The sequence below is a fragment of the Phyllostomus hastatus genome, unplaced genomic scaffold (genome assembly GCF_019186645.2).
Source record: "Phyllostomus hastatus isolate PE091 unplaced genomic scaffold, TTU_PhHast_1.1 phas_scaffold_78, whole genome shotgun sequence".
Classification (NCBI taxonomy): Eukaryota; Metazoa; Chordata; class Mammalia; order Chiroptera; family Phyllostomidae; genus Phyllostomus; species Phyllostomus hastatus.
The window spans coordinates 30,570,441-30,597,704 of NW_025334041.1; the positions used below are offsets into that span (position 1 = coordinate 30,570,441).

The 27,264-nt window shown below is 37.8% G+C and overlaps 1 protein-coding gene across 4 annotated transcripts in view; it reads left to right on the forward strand.

Annotated features, from left to right (window-relative positions):
* CDK6 (cyclin dependent kinase 6) overlaps positions 1-27,264 on the forward strand; it is a 228,325-nt gene that overhangs the window by 43,797 nt on the left and 157,264 nt on the right. For all 4 annotated transcript variants that reach the window (XM_045827037.1, XM_045827038.1, XM_045827036.1 and 1 more), the window contains exon 3: positions 19,143-19,278. In XM_045827037.1, the coding sequence (XP_045682993.1) occupies positions 19,143-19,278 (136 nt within the window). The remainder of the gene's footprint in view (positions 1-19,142; positions 19,279-27,264) is intronic.

A 27,264-nucleotide genomic window follows, 5' to 3' on the forward strand; every position in this document is an offset into this window, starting at 1 on the left:
CTAACAAAGAAATATAAGCCAAGAGGGCAATGATTAAATATCCACATGTGTATAACTTTAAAAGTTATGTAAATATGCTTATTCTTAAAATTATATTTTTCAAAACTATTGTTCATCACCTAACAAAATGGATTTTTTTTAGGATAGAATTTCTTTTTCCAGTTAATTTCAGCTGCTGGTGATGCTACCTTTGTTCTGTATTTCATATTATTTGTGTTTTACTGTTTTCCATCTTAGTTCCAGTGGGTATTCTGCCTAGAAATCTTATATTCAAATCACTCATGTTGGGTAATAATAAGGTGACTTTGAGTAGAGTGAAACCCTATTAACAGCTAAGAAACACTAGTAACTGATGTTAGCACATACATGCTTATTAGGCTAATGCTTAGATCTAACCTTTATATATACTAATTCAAAATACATACTGTAAAGATCTGTGAAATTCCGACTGCAGAAAGACCATGTGTGGTGGGTGGTTGTACTTAGAGAACTGGACAGAATCTTTGAAGAGGAGTTCAACACGATGGGCTTATTGATGGGTCGAGATTGAGGCTTGGAAGAAGCAGTGAGGTTGAATGTGTGCTGTGGCATGAATTAGTTCTATTCTGATGGCTCCCTGCATCCAAATTGGGACAGGGCTGGTCTAGGATGTCCTTTCAGATATGAGGCTGTTCCTTTCAGGAAACTTCTTTTTGTAGTTCCTTGGAATTTTCTTTAAAAGTTGAAAGAGTGAAACATGTCGTGTTAAAACATTTTGTGACCTCGTTTTGGTCTGAGAATACTTCTGTACTAGCAAAATACACAAGAGATTGAGGCTTTGCTCTGATAGTTAAATGAATTTAAGTGCATACTGAATATAAACTGCTTCGAAAGCTGTGCATCACCAGTTAATAGATCTTGGACCTTGTTTTTCCTGCCGTGAGCCAGACATTCCTTGGGTTTAAGGGGAGGTTTAAATTAAAGAGTAGCAAATTGCTTCCCTCTTTGGAAATAAGCAAAATCACTCTGATAATAAAATATTTCTTTAACATGTAAAGACGCTTACTGAGGAAAAACAATGTGAGGGAAAAAATGGGGATAACTTATTTAGTGGTTTGCTCTTTAGGAAATGAAATATGTTTAATAGTAAAGTACAATTGCCTTATTATACCATGTAACTTGAAAATAATGAGACAAAAAAGTGAAAAACATCATACTAGAGCATATTTATATGAACAAATAAATCTTGTCCTGTGGGAGAGGGAGTTCGGTTTTTCTAACTCTACGGTAATTGAGCAAAACATTTTCTGACTCTTTTGGAATTGTCTTCAGAAGTGTTTTATGAGCCAAACCCCAACATCAACATCTTTACTTTATTATCACACCTCTTTTTGGACCCAGAAGAGTATTACTCAGCCTAATCCCCCACTTCATTTATCAGACTTGGCTGGGCTATTTCTAAAAATATAGCGTACTCTCTTGTGGGACAATTGAATGTTTTTATTTATTTGTTCATTCATTCAGCGATCGTGGCCGAGTGCCTCCAGTGAGTCAGGTGTGTTGTGGTAACACGTCAGAGTCTTGGCTCTGGAAGTGGGAGGACAGAGGGAGGAAAGTGAGGATCACAGATGATGCTCCCTCCTGAGCAGTCTTCATTGGATGGGTAGAGGAAGCAACCAGACAGAGAAAAGGAGAGCTTTCTAGGCACAAGGGGCAGCTCACGTCAAGGCATAGCACAAAAACTACATACATTTCAGGAACTGCACATATTTCAAGATGGAGAGAAACTAGTTAAATGAAGAAAGTGGAGGAGTAATTAGGGCCAAGATCAGGAGGATCCTAATAAGCCGTGGAATGGAAAATACAGTAGTTAAGAGTGAGGGTTCTCATGTCTGATTATCTGAGCTCGAATCCTGGCTCTTTCATTTGCAGGCTTTCTGATGCTGGGCATCCTACTCATCTCCAATGCCTTAGTTCTGTTCACCTGTAAAGGAGATGATGGTACCTGCCTTATAGGGTTAAGAGGTTGAAATACGTAAACACAGCTAAAGTTCTTAGCACCATGCCTGGGACACAGTAAGCACTCAATAAATGTTAGCTTTTTGTGCTGCTACTTTGTCCTGTGTTTTGTTGTTTTTGATGCTGTTGTAAAAGGAATTGTTTTCTTAATGCCCTTGTATTTTTGTGACATTGTTCTCCTCATCTTTTTTTTTTTTTTTTTTGGCCCACCTCTCTCATTCATTCAGGGATGCTATTTTTTTAAAGGTTTTATTTATTTATCCTTAGAGAGAGGGTAAGGGAGGGAGAAAAAGAGGAAGAAAAACATCAGTGTTTGAGAGAACCATCAGGGGGTTGCCTAGACTAGGGACCAAACCTGCAGCCCAAGCATGTACCATAACTGGGAATTGAACCAGCGAGGTCTTGCTTTGTAGGATGATGCCCAACCAACTGAGCTGTACCAGTCAGGGATGTTATTTTGTTTTATGTTATACCCGCCAAGATCCTGCCTTCTTTGCTGAAGCTTCCCAAACTATTCTGATGCTTCCCAAACTATTACTTGACCTGTGTCCAAAGCTCCAAGTATTAGTGTACAGTTGTTCACTGGACATTATTACCACCTAAAGGTCACAGACATCTCAAGTTCATCTCTTCTGGAGTGAACTCATTAATTACTCCTCAAATCTTCTCTTCCTTTATTATTCTACTATTTGGAAATAGTACCATTATCTACCTTGTTGCTTAAACCAGAACTTGAAAATCATTCTAACCTTTTTCTCGTTCTTCAACTATAATATCCTGGTTGGTCACCAAATCCTATAGATTCCACCTTCTAGATATCACTATGGAATATAAATTGATACAATAATCTTTAAGGCCATTTGGATCAAGAACTTTTTAAAGTGTACATAATTTTATTCAGAAAAACTGCACACCTTTTGATTTCTTCAATGCCATTTACAGGAATGTATTATAAAGTGGTGAGCCAGTGTTATAAGAACAGAGAAATGGTGTAATAAATTACATAGATAACATAATTTAGTGCAATTTAAAAATGGTTTTATACACACGCACAGAGTGAGAGAGAAAGAAAAGCTTGTGACAGCATTTGATGCTTTGTTAATTTTTTTTGAAAATTTTATTTCTTTGATGTTAGAGAGAGGGGAAGGGAGGGAGAGAAACACTGATGCTAGAGAGGAACATGGATCGGTTGCCTCTTCCATGTACCCCAGCCGGAGACCTTCCTACCACCCAGGCATGTGCTCCCACTGGAAATCAAATCGGGGACCCTTCACTCTGTGGGACAGCACCCCAACCATCTGAGCCATGCCGACCAGGGTGCATTGTTAAATTGTCTAAACTGCAAAACATGTAAAGTATGGTTCTGTTGTTGGTTTAACAAAAATAGAAATGAAGCTCTAAGAGAGCAGGGATCTTAGCTCATTGGCCTTAACACTCCCTGTAGGATGTAGGTGTTCAAAAAATATCTCTTGGTTGTATTAGTCTTTCTCTGCTACTTCTATTTTTCTAATCTATCTGTATTTCTTACCTGGACTTTTGCATACACTTCTTACCCATTTTTCTTACCCTCAATTTTATTGCCTTAGAGTCCAATTTCTGGTCTGCAGTCAGAGCGATATTTCCAAGTGTTAAAACTGCCCGTAGTATTGCTCACTGCAAAGTTCTTTGGTTCTCCCCCAGTGCCCATAAGATAATTTCCAGACTTCTTAGCCCAGATTACCAAACTCTTCTCAATTTCACTTCTGTGTACTTTTCCAGCTCTTCTCTTGCCATTTTCCAAGATAATCACTAGGTCATGCCAGACTATCCACGGTTCCATAAATGTGAATTTCCTGCATATCTACATACCTTTGGACATGCCTTTTCTTATACCTGGACTGTACTAAACTTCCTTTATTTATTTGGCGAACTCCAGATCATCCTTTGAGACTCATCTCCCCAGCCACTCCCGCTCTGCGCTCTGCGCACTTTTGAGTGCTTCCTCTTTGGAGCTTCCATAACCTCTTGAACTCTTTTACAACCCTTAATGTATGTAGGATAGATAACCCTACTGAGAGTCGGTGAGGGCGGGGACCGACTATTCTGTCTTCAACTCATTATCTTACAGCCATATGGACTTCTCGTATATCTCCGTCTCAGGGCTTCCCAGTGTTGGTCTGAGGCCTGGTACCAATTTTCCATCATCTATGATGAAATTAGAAAAATAAGGGCCTGTGGTGAATTTTTCAGAAAGCTAAATCTATTTACAGTTTGGGTGTTAAAATGTGCTTTCTTTATGAAATGGTACTTGAAAGTAGACAGGAGGGTGTATTTACGTCTCTCGCTGGCAGTGTTCCATCAGAGCCCTACATCTGCTGGAAATTTTACAGGTCTCTGCAAACTAAAGGGCTGGGAACACTGCTGTATCTCATGGGGTGGCACCAAGTCCCCAAAGTTGAAGCCTGTGAGTCATCCTTGGCTGCTCCTCCTTCCTCATCCCTCCACCCCCGCCACATTCAGACACTTAGCAAATCCTGCCAATTCAACCTCCTAAATATTTCTGGAATCTGCACTCTCCTCTCCGTCCTTGCTGCCAATTCCTTAGGACAGGCCCTCTTTATTTTCCTGCAGTAACAATCTCCTTACTGGTCTTCTTGCCACTATTCCCCTCTTATCCGTGCCCATCAGAGTGAGCTGTTTAAAAATCAAAAGTAGGTGACCATTTCCCATAGGACAAAAGTTCCTTACCACATACAAGGCTTCCCTCCAGTATGATTTCTTGCTGTCCCTTGTTCACACTTTCTCTTGTTTTTGAGAATTGGCCCTGTCTTTGCCAATTTCTTGGGTAGTTCATGATGGTCTAAGACAGTTCGGTTGTCACTTCCTCTACAAACCTTTTCCTGCAGTTTTGGGTTAAGAGGCTCTCTTTATTACTCTTACAATATCTCTAATTTAGCACTTCCAGATTAGTTGATATTCATCTTTTCATGTCTGCCTTCCAACTAGAATCTGAGCATCTAAAGACAATATAGTTTGTCCTTTAATCTTTCTATTTTTAGCACTCAATACAATGCAAGGGAATGACATATATTTATTAAGTAATTTGTTGGCTAAATGCATTTGTTCAGTGTTATAATTAGATGTATTCTCCAGAAGGTTCATTGACCAGAGGGAGGGGTGAGGACAGGGAGTATCCATGAGGCAGGGAGACAGCCTTCTGTCGAAGTCTAGGGAAGAGCTATGAGTACCTGAACTTAGGAAGTGGAAGTGAATGGAAGAACACTTTGGTGATGGATTGGTGATTTGTTGGAGGTATGGGGAAATGGAAGAATCTAGGATTGCTGGAAGGTTTCTGGACTTAGAAAATTGGTTGGATGGTGATGTGATTCAACAAGGCGATGAGCTGTGTTCTACACATTTGAAATCAAGGGGTTCAGAACATTGGAGTTGTCCAAAAGGTAACTGGGCATGGAGAGAGAACTGTTTTGGAGAGACAGATTAGTAATTCACCCCCTGTATGTACTATATGAAGCCATGGCTATGAAGGAGATAATTTTCATTTGTCGTTTGGTATGTTGTGTTGCTGGTGGTAAGAGGAGAGCAGGTGCATTGGGTAGTAAGAGAGTAGGACCATGAAATTCTAAATGTAGAAGGTGCAGGTGGTAGAGACAGAAGTCTGTCAAGGTTGCTAATTGAAATCCTGGTTCTGCATCTTATGAGCCCTGTCACTCTGGACAAATTCCCTCTGAATCTCAGCTTCTTCACCTGTAAAATGAGAATAATAGCACCATTCAATAGGGATATTGAAAGAATTCAATGAGTTTGCATGTGTACAGTCCCTGGTATGGTCCTAGGCTCACACTAAACTCCTAGATGATAGATTAGGAGATTCAAGAAAATATTTCTCAGGACATGAATTTCTTAGTGATTACACTGAATATGACAATTAACATCTTAAACTTAACCAGTCTAGTGTGAAATAATACTTAGTTTTTGTAGTCTATAAAAACTTTTTTGCTAGTAGCATGGATAGTAGGTAGAAAATAGACAGGGGGAAGGCAAGAATAGTATGGGAAATGTAGAAGCTAAAGAACTTATGATACATGGACATGAACTAAAGGGGGGAATGTGGGTGGGAGAGGGTGTGCAGGGTGGAGGGGAGTGAAGGGGGGAAATGGGACAACTGTAATAGCATAATCAATGAAATATATTAAAAATACTAAAAACCTTTTTTGCTGTACAGCTCTGCCCCTCCCCCTTCATGCTGTTATGATCACAAATTACATCTTTATACATTGTGTGGCCGTTAGCGTAAGTTTGTTACTGTTATGTGCATTTGTCTTTTTAATCATATAAAGAAAAAGAATTCCAAACCAAATACAGTAATATTAGCTTTTATATTTACCGATGAAGTTAACTTTGTCAGTGTTTTTTATTTCTTCATATGGTTTTGAGTTACTGTCTAATGTCCTTTTATTTCAGTCTAAAGGACTTCCCTCAGCATTTCTCCTTTTAGCAAGATGTGCTGACAACAAACTCCCTCAGCTTCTGTTTACCTGGGAATGTCTTGATTTCACCTTCATTTTTGAAGGATCTTTTTTCTGGACATAGAATTCTTTCTCTTTTTTTTAAATTTTATTTTAATTGTTGTTGCAGCACAATTTTCTATCTTTTACTCCCATCCCAATCCACTCACCCAGCCCTCTCCTCCTCCCTCCCATTTCCACCCACCCCTAGTTTTTATCCGTATGTCCTTTATACTTGTTCCTGTAAACTCTTCTCCTTTTCCCCTGAAATTCCCCTGAAATTCCCTCTCCTCTCCCCTCTGAACTCTGTCAGTCTGTTCTTTATTTCAGTGTCTTTGGTTATATTTTGCTTGTTTCTTTGTTTTGTTGTTTAGGTTCCTGTTAAAGGTGAGATCATATGGTATTTGTCTTTCACTTTTTCTGTTCAGCACTTCCAATTTGTCATCTCACTGCCTTCTGCCCCCTGTGGTTTCTAATGAGAAGTCGGCTGTTTCTTTCAGTTTCCTTTGTAGGTGATGGCTTGCTTATTATCTCTTGCTGCTTTCGAGATTCTTTGCTTTTTGACAGATTAATTTATGTCTCACTGTGGATCTCCTTGCCTTATGTTCATCTGTCTAGAAAGTGCGCAAATAAAGGATCACAGTAACAGTGCTGAGTTAAACTATTATCATTTAATGGTAATAATAATGATCACAAATCCTTCAGCAGTAGAACATAATCAGTATATTATGCTTTAAACATCAAAAAAATGTTTAATGCATGCTGCAAACAATTCCATTTAAAACTTTAATATTTTTATTTTTTAATTAAGTGTATTGGGGTCACGTTGGTTAATAACATTATGTAATTTTCAGGTGCACAAGATGATAATTTGACATCTGTGTACTTTACTGCATGCTTCCCTCCCGAAGTCTAGTTTCCTTCTATCACCATATATTCAACCCTGTTTACATACTTCATTCTCCCACCACCTGCTTTCCCCTCCAGTAACTACACCTATGTTTATAACAATGAGTTTGTTTTTGTTTGGAAAACTTCATTTTTCAAAAATAGTTTTAGGACTTAAGGTAAGACGAAGGTATCTAAAATGGTCACTTTTGTGAAATACCTAGTTGAAGAACAGATTCCCAGTATGAGTTGTCCTGCGGTTTTTTGCAAAAGAAAAATTCTGCCTCGGAAGAGTTACAGTTGTGGCTACATTTACAAATTGTTACCTGCTTTAGTTCTTAATCACTCTTAGCACTATGAAATATTAACCGTGTCATCTGAAGTATCACTCAAAGATCAAACTCTAAAGTAAAATGTATCTGTAGGCATATTAAACATCATAATTAGTATTTACATATTTTTACCTCTGAATGAAACAAGCCAATTTCAGATCCTTGAGTTTCGAGGTGATAGAGATACCAGTTCTTTTAACTTTTCCAATTGTGTTCTGTTTTCTTATCTTTCAATAGTTTCTGATGGTGTTCTTAACAATATAGTTCCTGGAAATTGTGCTGGAATAAATCTTATTTGAAAATATAAGGTGTTAGATATTAATTTTTATAATGAATTTTTTAAAAACTATGCTTTGGTTATTTTGGTTACTTATACCTCATTGTATTAGAAAGAGCATCAAATTTTTAGCCATGAAACCTATGTGTCTTACTTTTTTTTTTTTAGCTTTGCCATTGTATACTTGTGGACCTATGTTTCCTCTTCTTTAAAACAGTTGTACAGAACCAAATCTCTAAAGCCATCCCCATACTTATGCAGTGCCACAGCTATACCACACAGGACTTTTGGGGATCTTGTATGAAACCATTAGAACTTAGGGCAGTTTGAAGGCTTGTGAGCGGTCATTGTTTCTCTTGTGTTTCGTCCTAATTCTGTTACTTTTGACCTGACAACGAGTCAGATATCATAAAAACAACTTTATTTTTTCCATATTCTATTTTTCGGAGTTAATCCATTTTGGGGGAGGATTAAAATCACATACCTTTAATGAGACAGTAACACATGTGTATTATTTTTTTCTCCTAAAACAAAATTAAGCACTTAAGTTATTAACATTTAATTTTAAAAACCACCTTTCCAGGATTGTTGATCAGGATTTACTCAATAACTCAGAGGAGCAGATTGAAGAAAAGTATATTAATAATCTTGAATGAGAAAATAAACTCTTACAATGCTTGTTTTTAAAATGGTGATTTCTTTTTCTTATTAAAAATAAATTCTCATTGTAGAAAGTTTAGATGAGCAAATAGCAGGACACACAGAAAACACAATTCTATAATCTTGTTACCTAGAAATAACAGTATGAGCATCTTGATTTATCTCTCCACCATTTTATACGTGGGCCAGACTGTGCATACTCTTTGCAACCTGCATTTGTTTTTATAATATATTTTGAATGTCTTTCCATCTTTCCTTGTTCAATAAATATGAACCTCTACCATCTCTTTAAGAACCACATGGTGTGTGTGTATATGTGAGGTGTGTGTGTGTGTGTGTGTGTGTGTGTGTAATTTTTCCTGCCAGGTTACTCTCCAGGGAGGTTTTTTTTTTTTTAAACCAATTTATGCTCCCGCAGTGGTAGGGACCCTTTTTCACAGCCCCTCATAAATACTGTGCTATGATATCACTTAAAAACTGTTGTTACCCAATTTGAGGGGCTTAAATAGTATATATCTGATATTTTCACTTATGTTTCTTTAAGTTATTACTATAGTTTAACACTTTCTTAATGTTTATGTTCATATATGTTTCCTTAAAAGGAACCAATTTCAGTAGTCATTTAATTAGATAAGCAGCTAAGCCTAAGGACCTTACTAAATTAGTGCTGGGGATAAATGTACTCACCTAGTCAGGATAATGAAAGGTTTTTGGCTTACAGTGTCAGTAAAACTTGTTTGGTTTTATTTTATGACCCAGCAAACAGTCTTCATCAGACGATTGCCTAGTTTTGGCTGATTCGTCATTTTCCCTTAAGGAGAGGCCCAGAGCTTGAGAACAGCTTAAATGGAGACAGAATTGAATGTTAAAGTTCTCCGGAGTGCTCCTGTACTCTTTTTGACTCAAGCCAGAGCTATTCATTTTGCTTTCAAAAATATCATTTAACTCACTTTTTTTATCGATTAATTTTGGGGGGTGGGAAGGAGGCAAGAAAGGAGAAAGAGAGAAACATCAATTTGTTGTTCCATTTATTTATGCATTCATTGGATGATTCTCGTATGTGCCCTAACTGGGGATCGAACCCACAACCTTGGCATATCAGGATGACACTGGAACCAAACTGAGCCACCTAGCCCAGGCCCTAACATATTTTTGAGATCAGGTTATCTCTTTAAAGTCTGGGTGAATTGAAGCATGTCACTTTTCTACCTAGCCAAGGGAAAATGTAAGCAGATTTAGGAGATCAACAGTCTTCAGCTTTGTTTTATTTTTCCTTTGAATTTTACAAACACCTGTTTTTTTCAGTCCAGCATGTAAAGCATATGCTGGGATATCCAGACTTACCATGACTTTTGGGAATTGGCATTCCCACAGAGTCTCTCAGCAGTGTGTCTCACTTGCCACAGGGAGGTCTCTGTCCCAAATGCTGAGCTGCAATGCATAGGGGCTAGGAAATCAGGCTGTGGGTCCAGATAGCTGACTTCACGTCTCCACCACTCACTGTTGTTGTTTCTTAAGCAAAACACCAGACCTCTCTCTGGCTATTTCTTTCCTCTTGTTGTTTTTAAACAGCTTTATTGAGATATACTTTACATAACATCAGATTCACCTGTATAAGTATACAGTTCAGTGGTTTTCAGTATATTCACTGAGTTGTGTAACCATCACCATGACCTAATCTTAGAACATTTTGTCACCCTGCAAAGAAACCCAGTAGCCATTAGCAGCCATTCTCCATTCCTCCCCTCCTGCCCTTCCCCACCACTCCCAGCCCAGGCGATCACTGCTTCTGTGGGTCTGCCTATTCTGGACATTTTGTATGAAAGAAATCAAGTAATATGTGGCCTTTTGTGGCTGGTTCCTTTTACTTAGCATAATTTCTCAAGGTTTCTCCATGTCCTAACATGTAACTATACTTTATTCCTTTTAATTACCGACTAGTATTCCATAATATGAATATGCCACGTTCTGAGTACTTATCATCGGTTGATGGGCATTTAGGTTGTTTCTACTTCTTGGTGATTATGAATGATGCTGCCATGAACATTGGTTTACAAACATCTGTTTCTTCTGTAAAATGAGTAACATCTCATAGAGTTGTTGTGTGGACTCAAAATGTCAAAATGTGGAGAAGTTGCTAGTAGTTAGGGAGCCAGTTAACAAGTGTTAGTTTATAAATGCAATATATTAGTGTGTGATTCCTCATTTCACATCAGTTCCAAGATCAGCTTTGTCAGAGTACCACACTTTCCTAATGACCTAGAGGTCCTCTCTTTTAAGGTGCTCTTGACTTTTCCCTGAGTTATAATTTGGAAAAGTTTCATTCATTCAGTAAACATTTATTGACTACCTAGTGTGTGTTAGACACCATGTTGGGTGGGTGCTGTGGAGAATTTAAAGAAAAGAATAAGCAAAGTTACAGAGAAGCCCTTTTAGTTTATGGCTGCATTGTGTGCTAATCTGTCACCTCTGATCTGCCTGAAGGTTTTAGGACATGAGGATCCCCAACCCCTTCCTTACACTTGACATCACAGGGTTTTTGTTCTCTTTAATTCATTCACTCCTGTCAGGCTCTTATTTTGATCAACATACCTGTGTGTGTGAAGTGGCTGGTTGAAGCCCGCCGTGGTGTACGGAAAAGGCTAAAACTAAGGTAATCGTGTCTAGGTGGAGACCTCGACAGGAAAAAGTACTTTCTCACTCCTGACTGTATCTGGAGAGAGCGAATGGTGTTTTTATTAATCCAGACATAAAAACATGCCTAACTGGCTCAATTGCTATGTTTCTTTTTGTCGAGTTCACTATGTTCTTTTTTAATTTACAGAACTATTTGGTATTGAAAGTAGACTCAGCAAAAGTATCAGCTCATCACTGTCTGATTTTCTTCTCTTAACTTTGGGGACATAGTCATCTGCACAGTGACTCAGAATTCACTTACTGAGTATTTAGCCTCTGCTACCGTTCTCTTCCTTATAAAAGAAAAATATGTATTTTTTTCGATATCCTCATTTGATTTCATTCTAATATTTTTCTTTTCCCGTCAGAGTGTATGGTTAGCATATCAGATTGATGCTGCTCGTTCTCCTCTCTTCCTTTCATTCACGTAAAATGCATTAGCAGTTCAAAGAACCGTGTTCCATGAGGGCGACCCTAATGCTTGCTGAAGGTGTGTGAAAGGAGCTCGATTTCTGGTATCCAATGTCCACCTCAGGAATTCGCCTTGAATAGGAGCAGAGCAGCCCACAGGCAGCCCGGGAGCCCTTAAGACAACCCCAAATACCTTATTTGGAGCCTGGCTAGTAGTGCACCAGTTTTGTGCTGGTCAGTAGCAGTGTGTTTCTATATACACAAGTTTTAGCATTTGCTCAGTTTTAAATATTTACTGTAGTGCAAGGCGCATCTTGTAAACTTGCCCAGTTTGGGGGATTCCCATTTAATTTGTAAAACATTTTTTGGTTAATGGACGCAAAGATATTAACTCATAGATCCAGATTGCCAGGTGTAGGCAGATAGAAGCTAAAACTAGATTAGTAGAAACTTTAAAGATGAACTGAAAGAAAACGAACTATGAAACATTCTTATAACACTCTCTTTAAGGCTGTAAGGAATGAAATGAGTGAGTGAGCAGAAGATGGTGACTTTGTATTCCCTCATCAGGCTGTGGTAGTTGTCAGTGTAACGGTAACGAAAGGGTTTCCCTGCCGAAGCCTCCCTGCCAATGTGGCATTCTGTGCATTTACACTTTTGAGCAACAGCCAGCGGGAGAGGGGTTCTTTAATTGAAGGTTTCAGAACATATATGTTCGAGCACTGGACTCGACCTTTAATTAACTTTTGTCTTTGTAGTATTTGAAAGTGCTTCTCCTTGCCTCCTCACTTCCTCTTACCATTGAGTTCTTTCCTATTCTAGGTTTCATATTCGTGTTTGTGATGAGTATGTCTATCTGTCTTCTTTCTCTCTCTATTTTTCCTCCATAAAATATCTCTGTGGTAAGACCAGGAACCTCAAATAGGAGTCCCGGAAAGAAGCCTCATGGCTCCTTGGGAAAGCTCAGTCGGCTCTGCTGCTGTGGAAGTAGATAGTCTTCCATCAGGTCAGAGCTCTGGTACTGTTACCTGGAGGAAACTGCCACTGCTGTGCACTAGAGCTTAATTCATCTTGTCTCATGTGCAAAATGTATTTGAAGTCAGACATTGATGTTTCAGAGTCATTTAATCATTTCAAAATATTGACAGATGCCTTAGGACTATTTTTTATTGTAAGGAATGGAAACCCAACTCAGACTGGTTAAGCACAAAAGTGACATTACTGACTCACATTACTAATAAATCCAGGAGTAGGTCAGGCATAAGGGGGTCCAGGTGCTTAAGCAGTGTCATCCGAATCTTTTACCTGTCCCCGTTCTGCACTGGTTCTGTTCTGTATTGGCTGCTTTCACAGTGGTAGGCACACTAGAGTGGCAAAGACAGCCATCAAAAGCTGCAGGCTTATATGTTGCAAGTTTCATAATTCCAAAATAAAGAACACTCTACTCTCCCCATGATTTTAGTAGAATTCCTGGGACTGGTTCTCATGGTCCTGTCCATCCCTGAATCAATCATCATCACTCTTTTCGTCCAGAGTAGGTTACTTCCCATCCTGCACCCATGTCCCCAGTGCCATATTGCCTGAGTGTAGGGTAGAATATAGTTCCTCAACAAAAAATGAGAGTATGGTTTCCAGAAGAGATAATGAATGTAGAAAGGCAGACACTACATATATATATATATATATATATATATATATATACACACACACACACACACACACACACACACACACACACACATACATATATATACATATATATATGTAGATATATACGTATATATACATATATACATATATATGTGTATATATACATATATATGTGTGTATATATATATATACACACACACACACACACTTTCAGGTTGGTGGAAAGGTTCGTTTGTTTTTTTCTGTAAGATAGCTCTAGTAGCACTTACTTGTCTTTAACCTCATTTGAAACAATTTTGTTAGATTGTATTGTGACAACTGTCATATCAGTGTACATTAAAAAAACTTACCAAATTTGGTGAATTTTTGTGTAGCCATTTTAATGCTGAAGATGGAAGAAAGTACACAAAATTTTTGGTATATTATACCTTATTATTTCAAGAAAGGCAAAAATGCAACTGAAATACAAAAAAAAAGATTTGTATGGAGAAGGTAATGTATCTGATCAAACGTATCAAAAGTGGTTTGTGAAAGTTTCATGCTAGAGATTTCTTGGTGGATGGATGATGCTCCACAGTCAGGTAGACCAGTTGAAGCTGGTAGTGATCAAATTGAGACATTGAGAACAATCAATGGTATACCACGCAGGAAATAGCCAACACACTCAAAATATCCAAATCAAGTTACTGGTGAAAATGAAAAATGTCTTTTATTTTATGGAAAAAACCAGATGGACTTTTTGGCCAGCCTTATATAATAGGATGCTGAATGAATTTACTCTGATGTGATATGTAAAGTTTCATATGCTGTTTATAGATTTATTTGGAATTAATACATACCCATATATCATTACTTACAGTTTTACATGTAAGTCTTGTCTCCCACAACTACATAGTGAAGCTCTCAAAGACAATACCTGTCTTTAGACCTGACGGAATCTCTAAAACCAAACCCAGTGCCTGCGCATGGTAGGCACCGATAATGTTTTATGGATGCTGCTGAAATGGCAGTTTCCTTCTGGCAGCGTGTTCATGATTGTTGGTGGCAAATACTTCTGCAGCTAAACCAGGGGGTGTCCGTTGAAAACAAATGCACCCCCAGTCACTATTTAATAAGCAAAATGAGAACACCCTGGCCTGTGTCTAGTAGTGTAGGGTAGTGGAATGTGTGAACATAAATTTGGTGCATGAAAGCTGTAGCCACAGAATGTGCTTCGTGGATTATAAAGGAAGAGATTAGAGATTTAAAAACATTCTTCTAGCTTCCAAAGACAGGCTGTAGTTCAAATAAAATTGTGTTTAGTGTCCTTAGTCAGCTGTGCCAGACATCTTAGTATTTGACGTCCAAACATTTAGGAGTATGGGGAAAAAAGTGACAGGAAAAAAAATCCTCACAGAACTTCCTGTGACAGGTCAGAGTTTAATCACAGCAAATAATGCAGATTTCCCTTTTATTATAACCACAATAGAAAGGCAGGGCTTGTGTTTCCAAAGCATGTTGTTTGGGAGACCTTTGTAAATTACAATCTTTGGAAATCCCAAACCTATTGCATGTAATCCTCGTCCGTTAGATGAAGACAACTCGCCTATGCAATAGATCCAGAATAGCAAGTTAAATAGAGAACATGAACAGGAAGCAGCCATTAAGAATTACAATGGGTAGGATGCAGAGTTAATTCACAGAGATGTTTTGTTGTGAGATAATTACATCACTGGGACAGCTGGAAAGCTGTGTGCTGTGCTGGACCACAGTGCTTGCTCTCTGCCCTGCAGCTGGGGGTCAGGACAATAGAGACAGGGAGAGAATTACTTTCTGGGAGAGTGAGGGGCTTGGCTGACTTAGTGAAGTGATAATCTATCTGCCTCTTTTAGATTGTGTTTTCACAACCAAACTGGATTCCTATAGACTCAGTAAGTGCTGAGAACCCTTTTTCAGTTCTACTTTTTGAACATTCACTTGGGTCATGTTAAGCTAAGCTCTAATGGATAAGTAGCGAATGGTAGTTTTCATTTCCTCTAAAAGTAATCTGAGATATTGCCCATCTTTGACACAGAGTGATTACATTTCTCTTACGGAACTGCAGTCATGCAGTCAGTGAAATGGTATTTTTGTTAGTTTACTGAATAGTGAAAAAAAGTTTAAAAAGTCTGGAGATGTTGGTCAACACAGGAATCATACAGTTGAAGTTGTTTTCCAGTGTTTATGTTCAAATGTTCAGACCTGCCTGGCTCTTGTGTTTTGCAAGTAGGGGTTCTAGGCAGCCTGGCCACGTTCCCTATTGATTTATATAAATATATTACAGATTGTTAATCTCCTGCGAAATATCGGGGACTTTAGTTCTTGTTTAGCTCGGTTACTTCATGTGAGATTTGCGCCTGTCTTCTCTTTATTGCCTGCCAAAGTGACTGTTACTTGATCTGGGGTCATTCCAGAGGGAGTCATAGTAGGGGAAACAACATCATATACACTATGTTCTAAAATTCTTAAGATTAGTATTCATAACCATTGATTCAAAATGCATTTCCTACCCATTATGTCTAATATAACTTAATTTTTACCCTGATAATGTTTGCTACACAGTTAAGTCAAACTAAATTTCTTATTTCAGTGTAGAGCAGTACTTCCCAGAGTGTGTTCTCTAGGGCATTGGGATATAGGAGGTGGACACTCAGCACTGGAACCAAACGGGGTACCCTGCAGGTCCTCCTAGGACTTCTACTCCCCTTGATGTCGCTTGTGAATTTGGGGAGAGAGTGTATGTAATATGCTCCATTTCCCAAATGAAATTAATAATGGCATCTTAAAGAAAAGGATTATTTCTTTGAACCAGCATGAGCCATTTCTATGTCAGACCGTTCTTTCTATAGCCTAGAATATGTATATATAATCATACAGAACTGGAGTTAATTTACATAAGAAGTTTCTACTCTGTGCAGTGACAGGACTCTTTAAAAATTCCACATTTAAAAACTTGAAAATTAGCCCTGGTTGGTGTGGCTCAGTTGGTTGGGTGTCATCCTGCAAAGCGAAAGGTCACCGGTTCAATTCCAACTCAGCTTATGTCTGGGTTGCAGGCCAGGCTGAGGCTGAGGTGCTTGAGAGAAGCAACCTGTTGATGCTTCTCTCACATCGATGTTTCTCTCCCTCACATCCTCCCTGTCTAAAAATAAATAAATAAATTCTAAAAAAAAATTGCCAATTAAAATTAGGTCCTTTCAAATCGGTAATTACAAAATAGTCAAAGAGATGTAAAATACAGTATAAGGAAAAGAGTTGATAATATTGTAATAACTATAGTGCCAAGTGGGTACTATATTGAAATATTGGGGGGAGCATTATGTAAAGTATATGATTATCTAACCAATATACTGTACACCCGACACTAATATAGAATAATATTGAATGTAAACTGTAATTGAAAAATAAAATCTAAAAAAATAAAAATAAATAAGACAAAATTAGGGCCTTTTCTCAGAAGAGTGAGTCTTAATATTTTGAAAAAAGTGATACAACTTTGAGGAGAATAACTTGGGTGGGTTAGATATTATTCTCAAATTGTGCCACTCAAAGAGCGTCTGAAAACGGTTTTATGAGATGAGGCAACACGGCGTACTGCCCCAGCTGTTAGGTAACAGCGACGGTTTGAGAGCCAGTGACTTCGGTGACTTTGGTTCAGCCGTGTTCTGTGACCACTTCATGCTCCAATTATGTCCCTTTTGGAAATTAGTAAAATATCTTGTATATTAAAGACTCTTAAGTGCTATAAGAACTGGAGTTAACTGAAATCATTGCTGACCTCAGGCAGTGTTAAACACTATGTTTGCATTTAGGAAATTAATTATAATGAATAAATGAATTTTAATGTATATAATTAATTATAATGGAAAACATGTTTAAAGTAACGTTTAAGAAGCACAACTGCAGGGGTATATTCCCACGCTTGTTCTTGATTTTTCTTGGTTCATCGCTGTTTTGTTTTATTACAAAAGTAGAAGCAATAGATAGGAAGAAGCTTGGTGATTGTGGAACTCTCTTTGCTTCTAAGGGAAGCAAAAAGTGAAGCTGTCAGACTGTGTGGCTTTAATGGGAAGAAGATGGTTCACAGGAGCCTATGAGTGAATGGTGGTTACCTCAAACTGCCAAATTTAAAGAGTTGTCTTGATAAATATCCACGGTGTTAGATCCATGCATAATGGCATTATTTTTTATAGTGTGGCACTCAGATGACATATGGTACAATCTTTAATAAATTTACTAATTAGGAGTTTTTATTTTATCAGAGTAATATTCCAGAAGAAGTCACATTAGTAACACTGGAAGACTTTAGAATTTAGGAAAAAACTAACTTTAGAAGTAGATTATTAAAACTTTAGCATCCAGAATATTTGGAAGTAGATATACGTAAGGTAGAAACTGAGGTGATCTTAATTGATTTTAATGGAATTGTAGGACTCACCCCAAACTGCCCATCATTAAAACTCTGGCTTTGAAGCATGTGTGGTTGGTGGTGCTGTTCACCCCACTAGATTTAACTTAGTGTTCTTTAGTTTTCTTTTAAAGTGTAGTTTAGATTCACAGAAAAGTACCAAATGTTGCAGGACCTCTGTAGCCTAGAAATTCAGCAGGGTGGTGTAGTAGTGAACCAGCTGCAGTGAACGGTTTCACAGAGGTGATGTACAAAGTGGGTGGCTGAGGGTCGACCCTGCATCTTAGTAATTGGGTTACGTGCACATTTATATTCAGTCTATTTGGAGAGCTTTATTAACTTTTAAAAATGAAAGAAAATAACAGAAATAGAATTTTTTTAGCCTTTTCTTAGTGTTTCTATTATTCTTACCAAGAAATTTATTTACAGCTTGTTTGTGGATGGTTTAATTCTTCAAACATTTGGTGAACATCATATACCACAGATATTGTGCTATGTATGGTTGAAATTAAAAGTTGCCCTTTGACTTGAAAATTGTTTTGCTACTGAAAACTTTGTTTTTCAAACTTCAATTTGAATTGGTTGTAGGATTTTATGAAAGAAATTGAATTCACCCATCCAAACTTGATTATAAAGTTTGTTAAAATCAAGTAATCTGTCCTTATCATTTAAGAGTGGTATTAGTTTATCGATGCAGTTTCTTCCCCCATCCCTGAGAAAAAAAAGTTTGAAATTCACAGTTTTGATTAGCATGATATTTGGAATTTTGAAACCGAAAATTTGTACCCTTTCTAGAGAAATTATTTGATTCACTAGGATGAGAAGGCTCTCTTAGAATTAAACCAAATTTCTCCATATTCTGTCATACTTATTTTCACAGACACAATTGTTAACACCTTAAATTCCAGGAAAAAAATTCATTGTAGAGTCCAGCATCTCCATAGAATACTCAACCTATCTTTTTAATGATTCTCAAACTGCGAGCTAAGAAGAACAATGTTTTTCCGAGGCTGCAGTTTTTGAAATTATGTCCATCAGCAAGTCCTACCTAAGGTCTTAACTAAGGAAACGCCCTAAGCAGGTATTCTCATGCTCAGGTCCTGTTGCTTTCTCTTTGCTACCATGCGTTTTGCCACCAAGTGCTCCTCTCCTGAACTTTCATATTAAAGTGTCAGGTCCTGGTAGGCGTGCTTACATTTTATCACAAGGAATGGTCAGCACTGACCTTCTTTTATTCCTATTTGATCAAATGTGTAAGATGTACAGGTTACTGTTTTGCTTAATGCCATCTACTCAATATCTCTCTTTTTTTCTTTTAGGTTATTTGATGTGTGCACAGTGTCACGAACAGACAGAGAAACCAAACTAACATTAGTGTTCGAACATGTTGATCAAGACTTGACCACTTATTTGGATAAAGTTCCAGAGCCTGGAGTGCCCACGGAAACCATAAAGGTACCGAGAATCACCTTTCTGCCTGGTCATAGAGCACACTGTCATGGTCTATTAAGTGATGGCTTTCCTTCCTTATGAAAATTGCCGCAATTAGAGCCTTTGAAACTCAATATATAGATAAGTATATCCAATATAGCTAAGTGGGGTATTTACAAATGGAATATATTCTAGTTCATTAATTTTAGGGCTCGGTGGAAAATTCTGTAGTTCTAATACTTTTGCTGAAAAATATCCACTTGTAACTTATCTGGCTCTAACCTTGGGAACTATAATGTAGTAAATACAGCTCAGCCTTTTTCTGATGGTTCATGGACTCAGAGATATATGTTGAAACATCGTTTGGAGCGCACTGAATAGTACAGTCGTGTCCTGGCCCCAGGACGTACTCATGCTGTGTCAATCTGCACTACTGGTGTCAGGCCTTTCCTTCTTCATTTCTTCTCATTAATAAAACATTTCTAGAAAACCAAGTTCCAGCCACCATCCCAGACTCCAGGGATTCAAAGATGACTTCAGACTTTTTAGAGGTCAGCTGGCTAAATGCAGTGGACTGACTAGAAATGCTTTCCAGTGGAAAAAGCTACTTAAAAAGTGTTGTTGGTCTGTCTTTGTTTTGCTTAATTGAACTTCCCAGTAGATTTTTTAGATCTATGCTCATCACGTGCGGGTCTTCAGGAAGACCCTTTTGTTTTTGTGAATTAAATGACTTAATTAAACAGACTCTTTACCTTATCATTCATTGTTTACAAATGAATCATTTTTATAAGAATAAATAGATGAATATAGTTTATCTTCTAAACAGAGTAAGGAATGTCTTTCAGTGATAGCTGGTGGAATTCCCAGATACTGACATTTAAAACTTGATTTATTCCTTTGGTTTTAGACTAATACAGAACTTGTTTTCTGCCATCTGCTTTTCGTAAAAGAATATGGTGCACAGTAATGGTCTCATTTCTTTCAGAGCAATTTTAAGGACATTACATCTCTTTAAATGTAGGTATTCCTAACTGCCTGTTGTTAGTCCTCTTCTATCTTGGCACCCATCTTTCCTCTCAAATTTTATTCTGGTGGCTTTATTCTCTCCTTTTTGAGTTTGTCCAAAACCCTATGTTCCGCATGCAGAGCAGAGTGTAGCCGCTCTCATGTACTCAGTTTTCTGGCCACCTTGGACTAATCCCCATTCTCTTAGTGGGGCTCATAATTTCCTGCCTCTGTGGCCCTCCTTCTCATTGCCATTTCTTTGCTCCCCCTCCCCACCCACCAATAATCACTGCTTAACATCTTCAAGGCCCACCCCAGATATCATTGATCAACTTGTGTAGCTGGCTGTAATCTCATTTGTCTTACAGCCCTGATCTACATCTCTCTCCCTCTTTATCAATTTTTCTTCCTTTACTTGTGATTATTTATGTTCATTATCTTTCTTTCATTTTCCTTCATCTAGTATTCTTCTGATGGTCCCTACACAGTGACTTAAAGCAGTTATTTTCAGCCTTTTTTATCTCATGGCACACATAAACTAATTACTAAAATTCTTGAACACACCAAAAAGTATATTTTTTACTGATCTGACAAAAAAATAGGTATAATTTTGATTCATTTATACCAGATGGCCATTGTTGTGTTGGCTATTGTCATTTTTTTTATTTGACAACCTGAGGGAAAAGAGGGCAGTGCCCCTGACTAAATAGTCAGGTATTGCATGTTTTAAAAATTCTTGCAGCACACTGATTGAAAATCCCTGATTAATATACCTGGATACTCAATAAATAAGATACATTGACAACCAACAGCTTAAGTGTAGGCTGTCAAGATAATCATTGGCTTCTTCCGATATATTTCTGAGTTCAAAATTTTTATTTTGGGGAGGTCATATTTTTTTTAAGCAGCAAGAGAAGGTAGCCATATGTTTATACCATACATTACCACCTACTTAGATCTTATGAGCTTCATATTAAATTATCCTAGGATGTTAGAGGCTGCTGAGTTTTGGAATTGTTAGCAAAAGTATCAGTGCTTAAAATAATTGATAAGCCAGAATGGAAGTGGAGCTAAACTAAGGCCTCATCTGGCAGGAACAGAAGTGCAGTGAGGTGGGGGGGGACGGTTCTTGAGGGAAGGAGAGGCAAGCAGGATAAAATGAGGAACAACCAAAAACTTGCCTGGTTCAAAGTGAGGTAAAGGAGAGAAGAGGAGAGGAGTGGCAGGCCGAGTGGCCAATCAAGTGTTGGTTGGGGGATGGAGGGCGGGGGCAGGGGGGAGATAGTACTTGTCACCAGAAACTTGTGACAAGGTGACTTGTTAAAAATATTTTTGAGTTTTTTATCTTTCTTCAGGGAAAGGAATGTCACTTCATTCTGTGCTGAACAGGAGATTTTCAGCAGAGGCTGTCAAATTTTTTCTGCCATGAGGGCAGCACCCCCACTGTCCCTCCAGGGACCATTTTAGCTGGTTGGGGTGGAGGTTGGGAGACAGGCATGGTCATTTAAGGTTTTGGGTCAATGGTATATCGATGTTTTCATCGATGAAGCTGTGGTCAACTGAAATATTTCAAGCAGTTAATTTGTATCTTAATGGCTAATTGAACATTTTTTGCTAATCTAAAGGCTAATCACAATATCCATTTTGTTTTCATTCTTAATTTTTTAAACATTTTCTAAACTTTGCTAATATAATTTTCTTTCTTATTAAATATAGGGGGTTTGGGGGGATTTTGGTAACTGGAGCGTTTGTGATCCTTTAAGGTTATTATTCACAATATGAATAATCATTTAAATGCACTAGAATACCATCAAATGAATAGGTTTAAGTTGACTTATATCTTTTGTTTCTGTCATTGGCTTTTTTAAACAATTGGATTGCAGGATAAACATCTGCTAAGTATTGGGTTGGCCAAAAAGTTCATGTATTTTTTTTCCATATGATGGCTGTAGTTGTGCTTAGTTGTCTTTAACTTTATTCATAACAGTTTTGTTAGATTGTATTATGACAGCTGTCATATCAGGGTGCATCCAATTATTATCAAAATTGGTGAATTTTTGTGTAGTCATTTTAATGTTGAAGATGGAAGGAAATAAGGAACATTTCGGTATATTGTCCTTTATTATTGTCCTTTGTTTTTACCTTCAAGAAAGGTAAAAATGCAACTGAAATGCAGAAAAGGATTTGTGCAGTGTACGGAGAAGGTGCTATGACTGACTGAACATTTCAAAAGTGGTTTGCAGAGTTTTGTACCGGAGATTTCTCCTGGGCCAATGCTCCACAGTCAGGTAGACCAGTTGAAGTTGATAGTGATCAAATTGAGACATTAATTGAGGACAGTCAGCATAATACCATATGGGACATAGATGACATACTCAAAATATCCAAATCAGTAAAGTTACTGGTGAAAATGAAAAATAAGTCTTTTACTGTATGGAAAAAAACATATGGACTTTTTCAGCAACCCAATACGAGGTTCTGGCTAGTTGAGATTCTGGTTAATTGAATATTCTAAGCACAAAACCAGAAAACACAAATATTTCATTATGTAGGCTCATTTATGAAACATCTCAATAACTATGTCAAGAGAATATTGTTGTTATGAACAACCTATTGGAAACACAAATTAGATTCTTTATATAGAATGCTTTATTGTGATGAGAGTATTTTTCTGAGTGTACTTGTACAAATATTGATTGAATATTTACAGGGAGAGTTCTGGGCTAGGCACTCCAGGGACATAAAACTGAATTAGTCATCAGTCTACACTCAAGGACCTTAGAGTATAAGGGGAGAGCTAAAGTACACACAGAAGCATGTGCTGCACATTTTCTGTGGTTATTTATATACTTCAGGGTGTATTTTCAAGTTAAAAAACTTACTTATCAGTAAGTACAGATATAGCTGATTTTCTGCCTTATGGTACCAAAATATTTTCTAAAATGTTCTTCAAAATCATAGATATTACTATGGACTATGTCTGGCATATATCGACACATGTCATGTTGCAAAGTAATTATGAAAATGTAAAATATTTTCACATGAAATAGATGTAAAACAAAATCTAGAGAAGACTTTCTGTCAGATCATTTAGGCTAAGGGCATTTTCCTCGACCACCTGTCTCCTCCCGTGTTTTCTCTGGCACTGTTTACCTGTTGGCTCCCTTAAATGCACAATATTCTAGTGCGTGTTCAGGACATAATTACATTGGGTGGGCAGTATTTGGCTAAAACTGGAATGCTCCATACTGTCTGACTAGATATTATAGGGTAGAATCTTTGTGTCCCATACCATTTTCATCAGCCTGTTTGTTGGAAAAGAGTCCATGATGTGCTTATCTTCCCAGTTTAAACACATAACAATTTTCCAAGATCATTTAAATTTGTTTTGTTTTTTAAAATTTTTTATTGTATTTTCCATTACCATTTAACCTCCTTATACTCCCCCCGCCCCTGCAATCACCACTGTTGTCCATGTCCATGAGTCCCTTTTTCTTTTTGCTCCATCCCTCCACCCCTAATCTCCCCCCACCCCCCCGCAATTGCTGTCATCCTGCTGTCTATCTGTGAGTCTGTCTCTGTTTGGCTTATCAGTTTCTTTTGTTTCTTAGATTCCACATATAAGTGAAATCATACAGTATTTGTCTTTCTCTGACTGGCTTATTTCACTTAGCGTAATGTTTTCCAGATCCATCTATGGACACTTGGTCTACTTCCATATTTTGGTGATTGTAAATAACACTGCAATGAACATAGGGGTGCTTATGTTCTTTTGAATTAGTGTTTTGGGTTCCTTCAGATATATTCCCAGAACTGAGATTGTTAGGTCAAAAGGCAGATCCATTTTTAATTTTTTGAGGCATCTCCATACTGCTTTCCACAGTGTCTGCACCAGTCTGCATTCCCACCAACAGTGTAGAGGGTTCCCCTTTCTCCACTTCCTTGGAGAAGTTTCTGTTCAAGTCCTTTGCCCATTTTTTAATGGATTGTTGTTGGTGGTGGTGGTGGTGGTGATGGTGGTGGTGTTGAGTGTGTACATTCTTTATAGATTTTGGATAGTAACCCCTTATCAGATGTATTGGTTAATATGTTCTCCCCCATTCTGTGGGTTGTCTTTTTATCTTGTTGATGGTCTCCTTTGCTGAGCAAAGACTTTTAGTTTGATGTTCCATTTGTTTATTTTTCTTTTGTTTCCCTTGCTTGGGTTTTTTTAAAGGCAGAAAATCACTCAAAAGTATTTTTGTCAAGGTTGATAATTGATTGAACTCCTGGAGAAAATCTTGTAATTACTGCATAGTGCTCATGTGAGACTAAGTATTTAAGGGTATAGTCCTGAACTGAAAATTGTCATTGAGAGGCTCATGAGAATAAAATGAAATCATAGACAGTTCTTTCCAAAATTTTAAAATACTATTTATTTAAAAAAATAAATAAGCACATATATACATCTCACTCGTACTTCATCTTGAGGTTTTCATCACATTCTTTAATATCTTTTCTTTTTATTTTAATTGTTGTTCACTTTAATATCTTTTCTTCATGCCCCAAGGTATATCCATTTACCTTGAGGGTGGCCTTTGCGTAAAGAAGCTTCCTATGTGAAGTCAACCAATACCAAATTTTGCCTCGTGGGCTTATCATTGGCATATCTTGCTTTCCTTTTTCTAACTCAGAAGTTATTTTTTAATCTACATCATTTTGGAAGAATTCATTGCTTTTGCTCTCTAATTTTTATTTGGTCATTGGAGATTTGATGTTGTCTTCTTGGACTTTCATGTTTAATTAAACTTATGAGGCAGAAATTGGTACCCTAAGTTTTTCTTTTTAGAGCTCATGAGAAATTATCAATGTCTTTGCTTATTTGGTGCCTTTTATTTATGGGGACCTTGTGATGAAAAAAAGGGGTTTTCAAATGGTTATTTCTCCTCTTTCATGCCTTTATTTGCCACCCCATGACAAAGGAGCAGAAAGAACAAAAACTATAAATAAATTCCTTTACCTTAATCATTTGTAACTACTACCCAGAAAGTACTACTACATTGCAGGATATATGTGGGGAAAGACTCATGTACAAAATCATAATGTTTTACAGGCTTTCCAAATGTAGTACCTTCTGTACTGAACTATCATTTCAGTACTTAGACTTCCCTTTATGCAGTACATTATCTATCTTAGTATATGACCTGGGTTATCAATTACCTTATAAGCAAGCTCTTTAAGAACTTAATATGGAAATAAATTTAAAAAAGATAAAAAATAACTTAATATGGATATTCTGTGAATGTAACATGTTTGATGAAATTGGCAATAGAATTTCACAAGTCTGATTTGAAGACCCTGAACAGTCACACAAAAGATCAGCTACCTGTTCAAAATAGGGCAGGATTCTTTGAGCTCAAGACCATGTTGCCTCTTTGGATGGCTCAGTCGTAGAGCAGAAATTATGTTTTATTTATGCATCTTTGACATAAGGCTTGAGAAGGCTAAAAAGCTCAAGGTTTGTGTGTCTGGTGGGTCATTTTCTCTGTGAATTATATTTCATTTTATCTTCTGTTGACTGTTTCTTAGAGATTTCTGTTGGTTGTTAATAGTTTCATTAGGAGATAAAATGTACTATTAGGTTTATTTTACAAAACCCAGACTTCAGAGGCTGACACACACTCTTAATAGCACCTGTTCTCTGCCTCTGGGAAGTATCTGTTTTCATGAATAATATCTGCTTGCAGTAAACAGTGGCTCTGATGTCATCATGGGATGCCTGGGGCTGATTCATCTCTGTCGAGCTGACATAATGCAAAGTGACTGACTGGTCCCCTGTACTGCAGATGAGGAAAGTCTCCCAGTGCCGTCTCTCCTCTCACCCTAAAGGAATCAAGCCATGGCCCCTCTCTGCTCCTGGTGGTCTCCACTTTGCCTGAATTATGAGCAGGTGATTTGTCTCATCTTTGCAGGACACAGAGCAAATTAACATGAAAATATCGCTCCTCAGAAAACAAGGCAGGCTTGAATGCCCTGTCGCTGCTGGTCATTAGCCATCTGCCACCGACACTCATACTCTGTTTATCACATTTGAAATTCAGAGCAGATGTTGCATAATAAGGTGATCTTAAAAACAAGGCAAGAAATTCAAAGAACAAGTACTCCACAATAATGATAAGGATCCTGGAAGGAAATTCTTTTCAATCTAATATCATGACTGGAGTAATTGAAGAGACCATGTTTTTTAAAACACATGCGCACACATCTCTCCTGATATTTAATGCGAACTGCTTTTCGTAGTAACATGAAATAATTGGAAAAGAAACTACATGTGTGAACGATGCCTGAGAAGACAGTGTAATGAAGTTAATTTTAGTAAGCAAAGTGCGATGTTGTAACAACAGTAATTCTGGTGCAGAAGACTTCACAGGCTAGTCGTTTACTCTAAGATGGGTCTCGACTCATAGCAACGTGACTTCCAATAGTTCAGTCCTACAGTGGGATCTCTTAGGCTTTGAGCGGGCTGGGGTGGTTTCCCCGAGTTGTTTTCTTTTTTATTTTTTTAGTTTTCTTTTAATGCCCACCCAAGGAGTGAGGACATTTTTTTCGTTGTTTTTAGAGAAAGAGGAAGGGAGAGAAACATCAATGTGAGAGAGAAGTTTGATTGGTTCCCTCCCATACTTACTGGAACCGAGGATCACACCCACAATCTAGGTGTGTGCCCTCACCAAATCTGACCCCTCAACCTTTCGGTCATGGATGGGATGCCGCTCTCCAACTGAGCCATGCCGGCCAGGACCAGACTGTTTTTTTATTGATACTGTCTTCCCCCCATACCCATACCCTTTCTCTTTACTGTCTGCTCGTCCACCACCTTCACCACCACCTCTCTCTCTCTCTCTCTCTCTCTCTCTCTCTCTCTCTCACACACACACACACACACACACTGCACTTTTCTGGGCTTAGTGTTGCAGCTTCCTCTTCAGTCTCTGGCTTAGGCTCTCTCCCACCTGAGTCCTAGGAGTC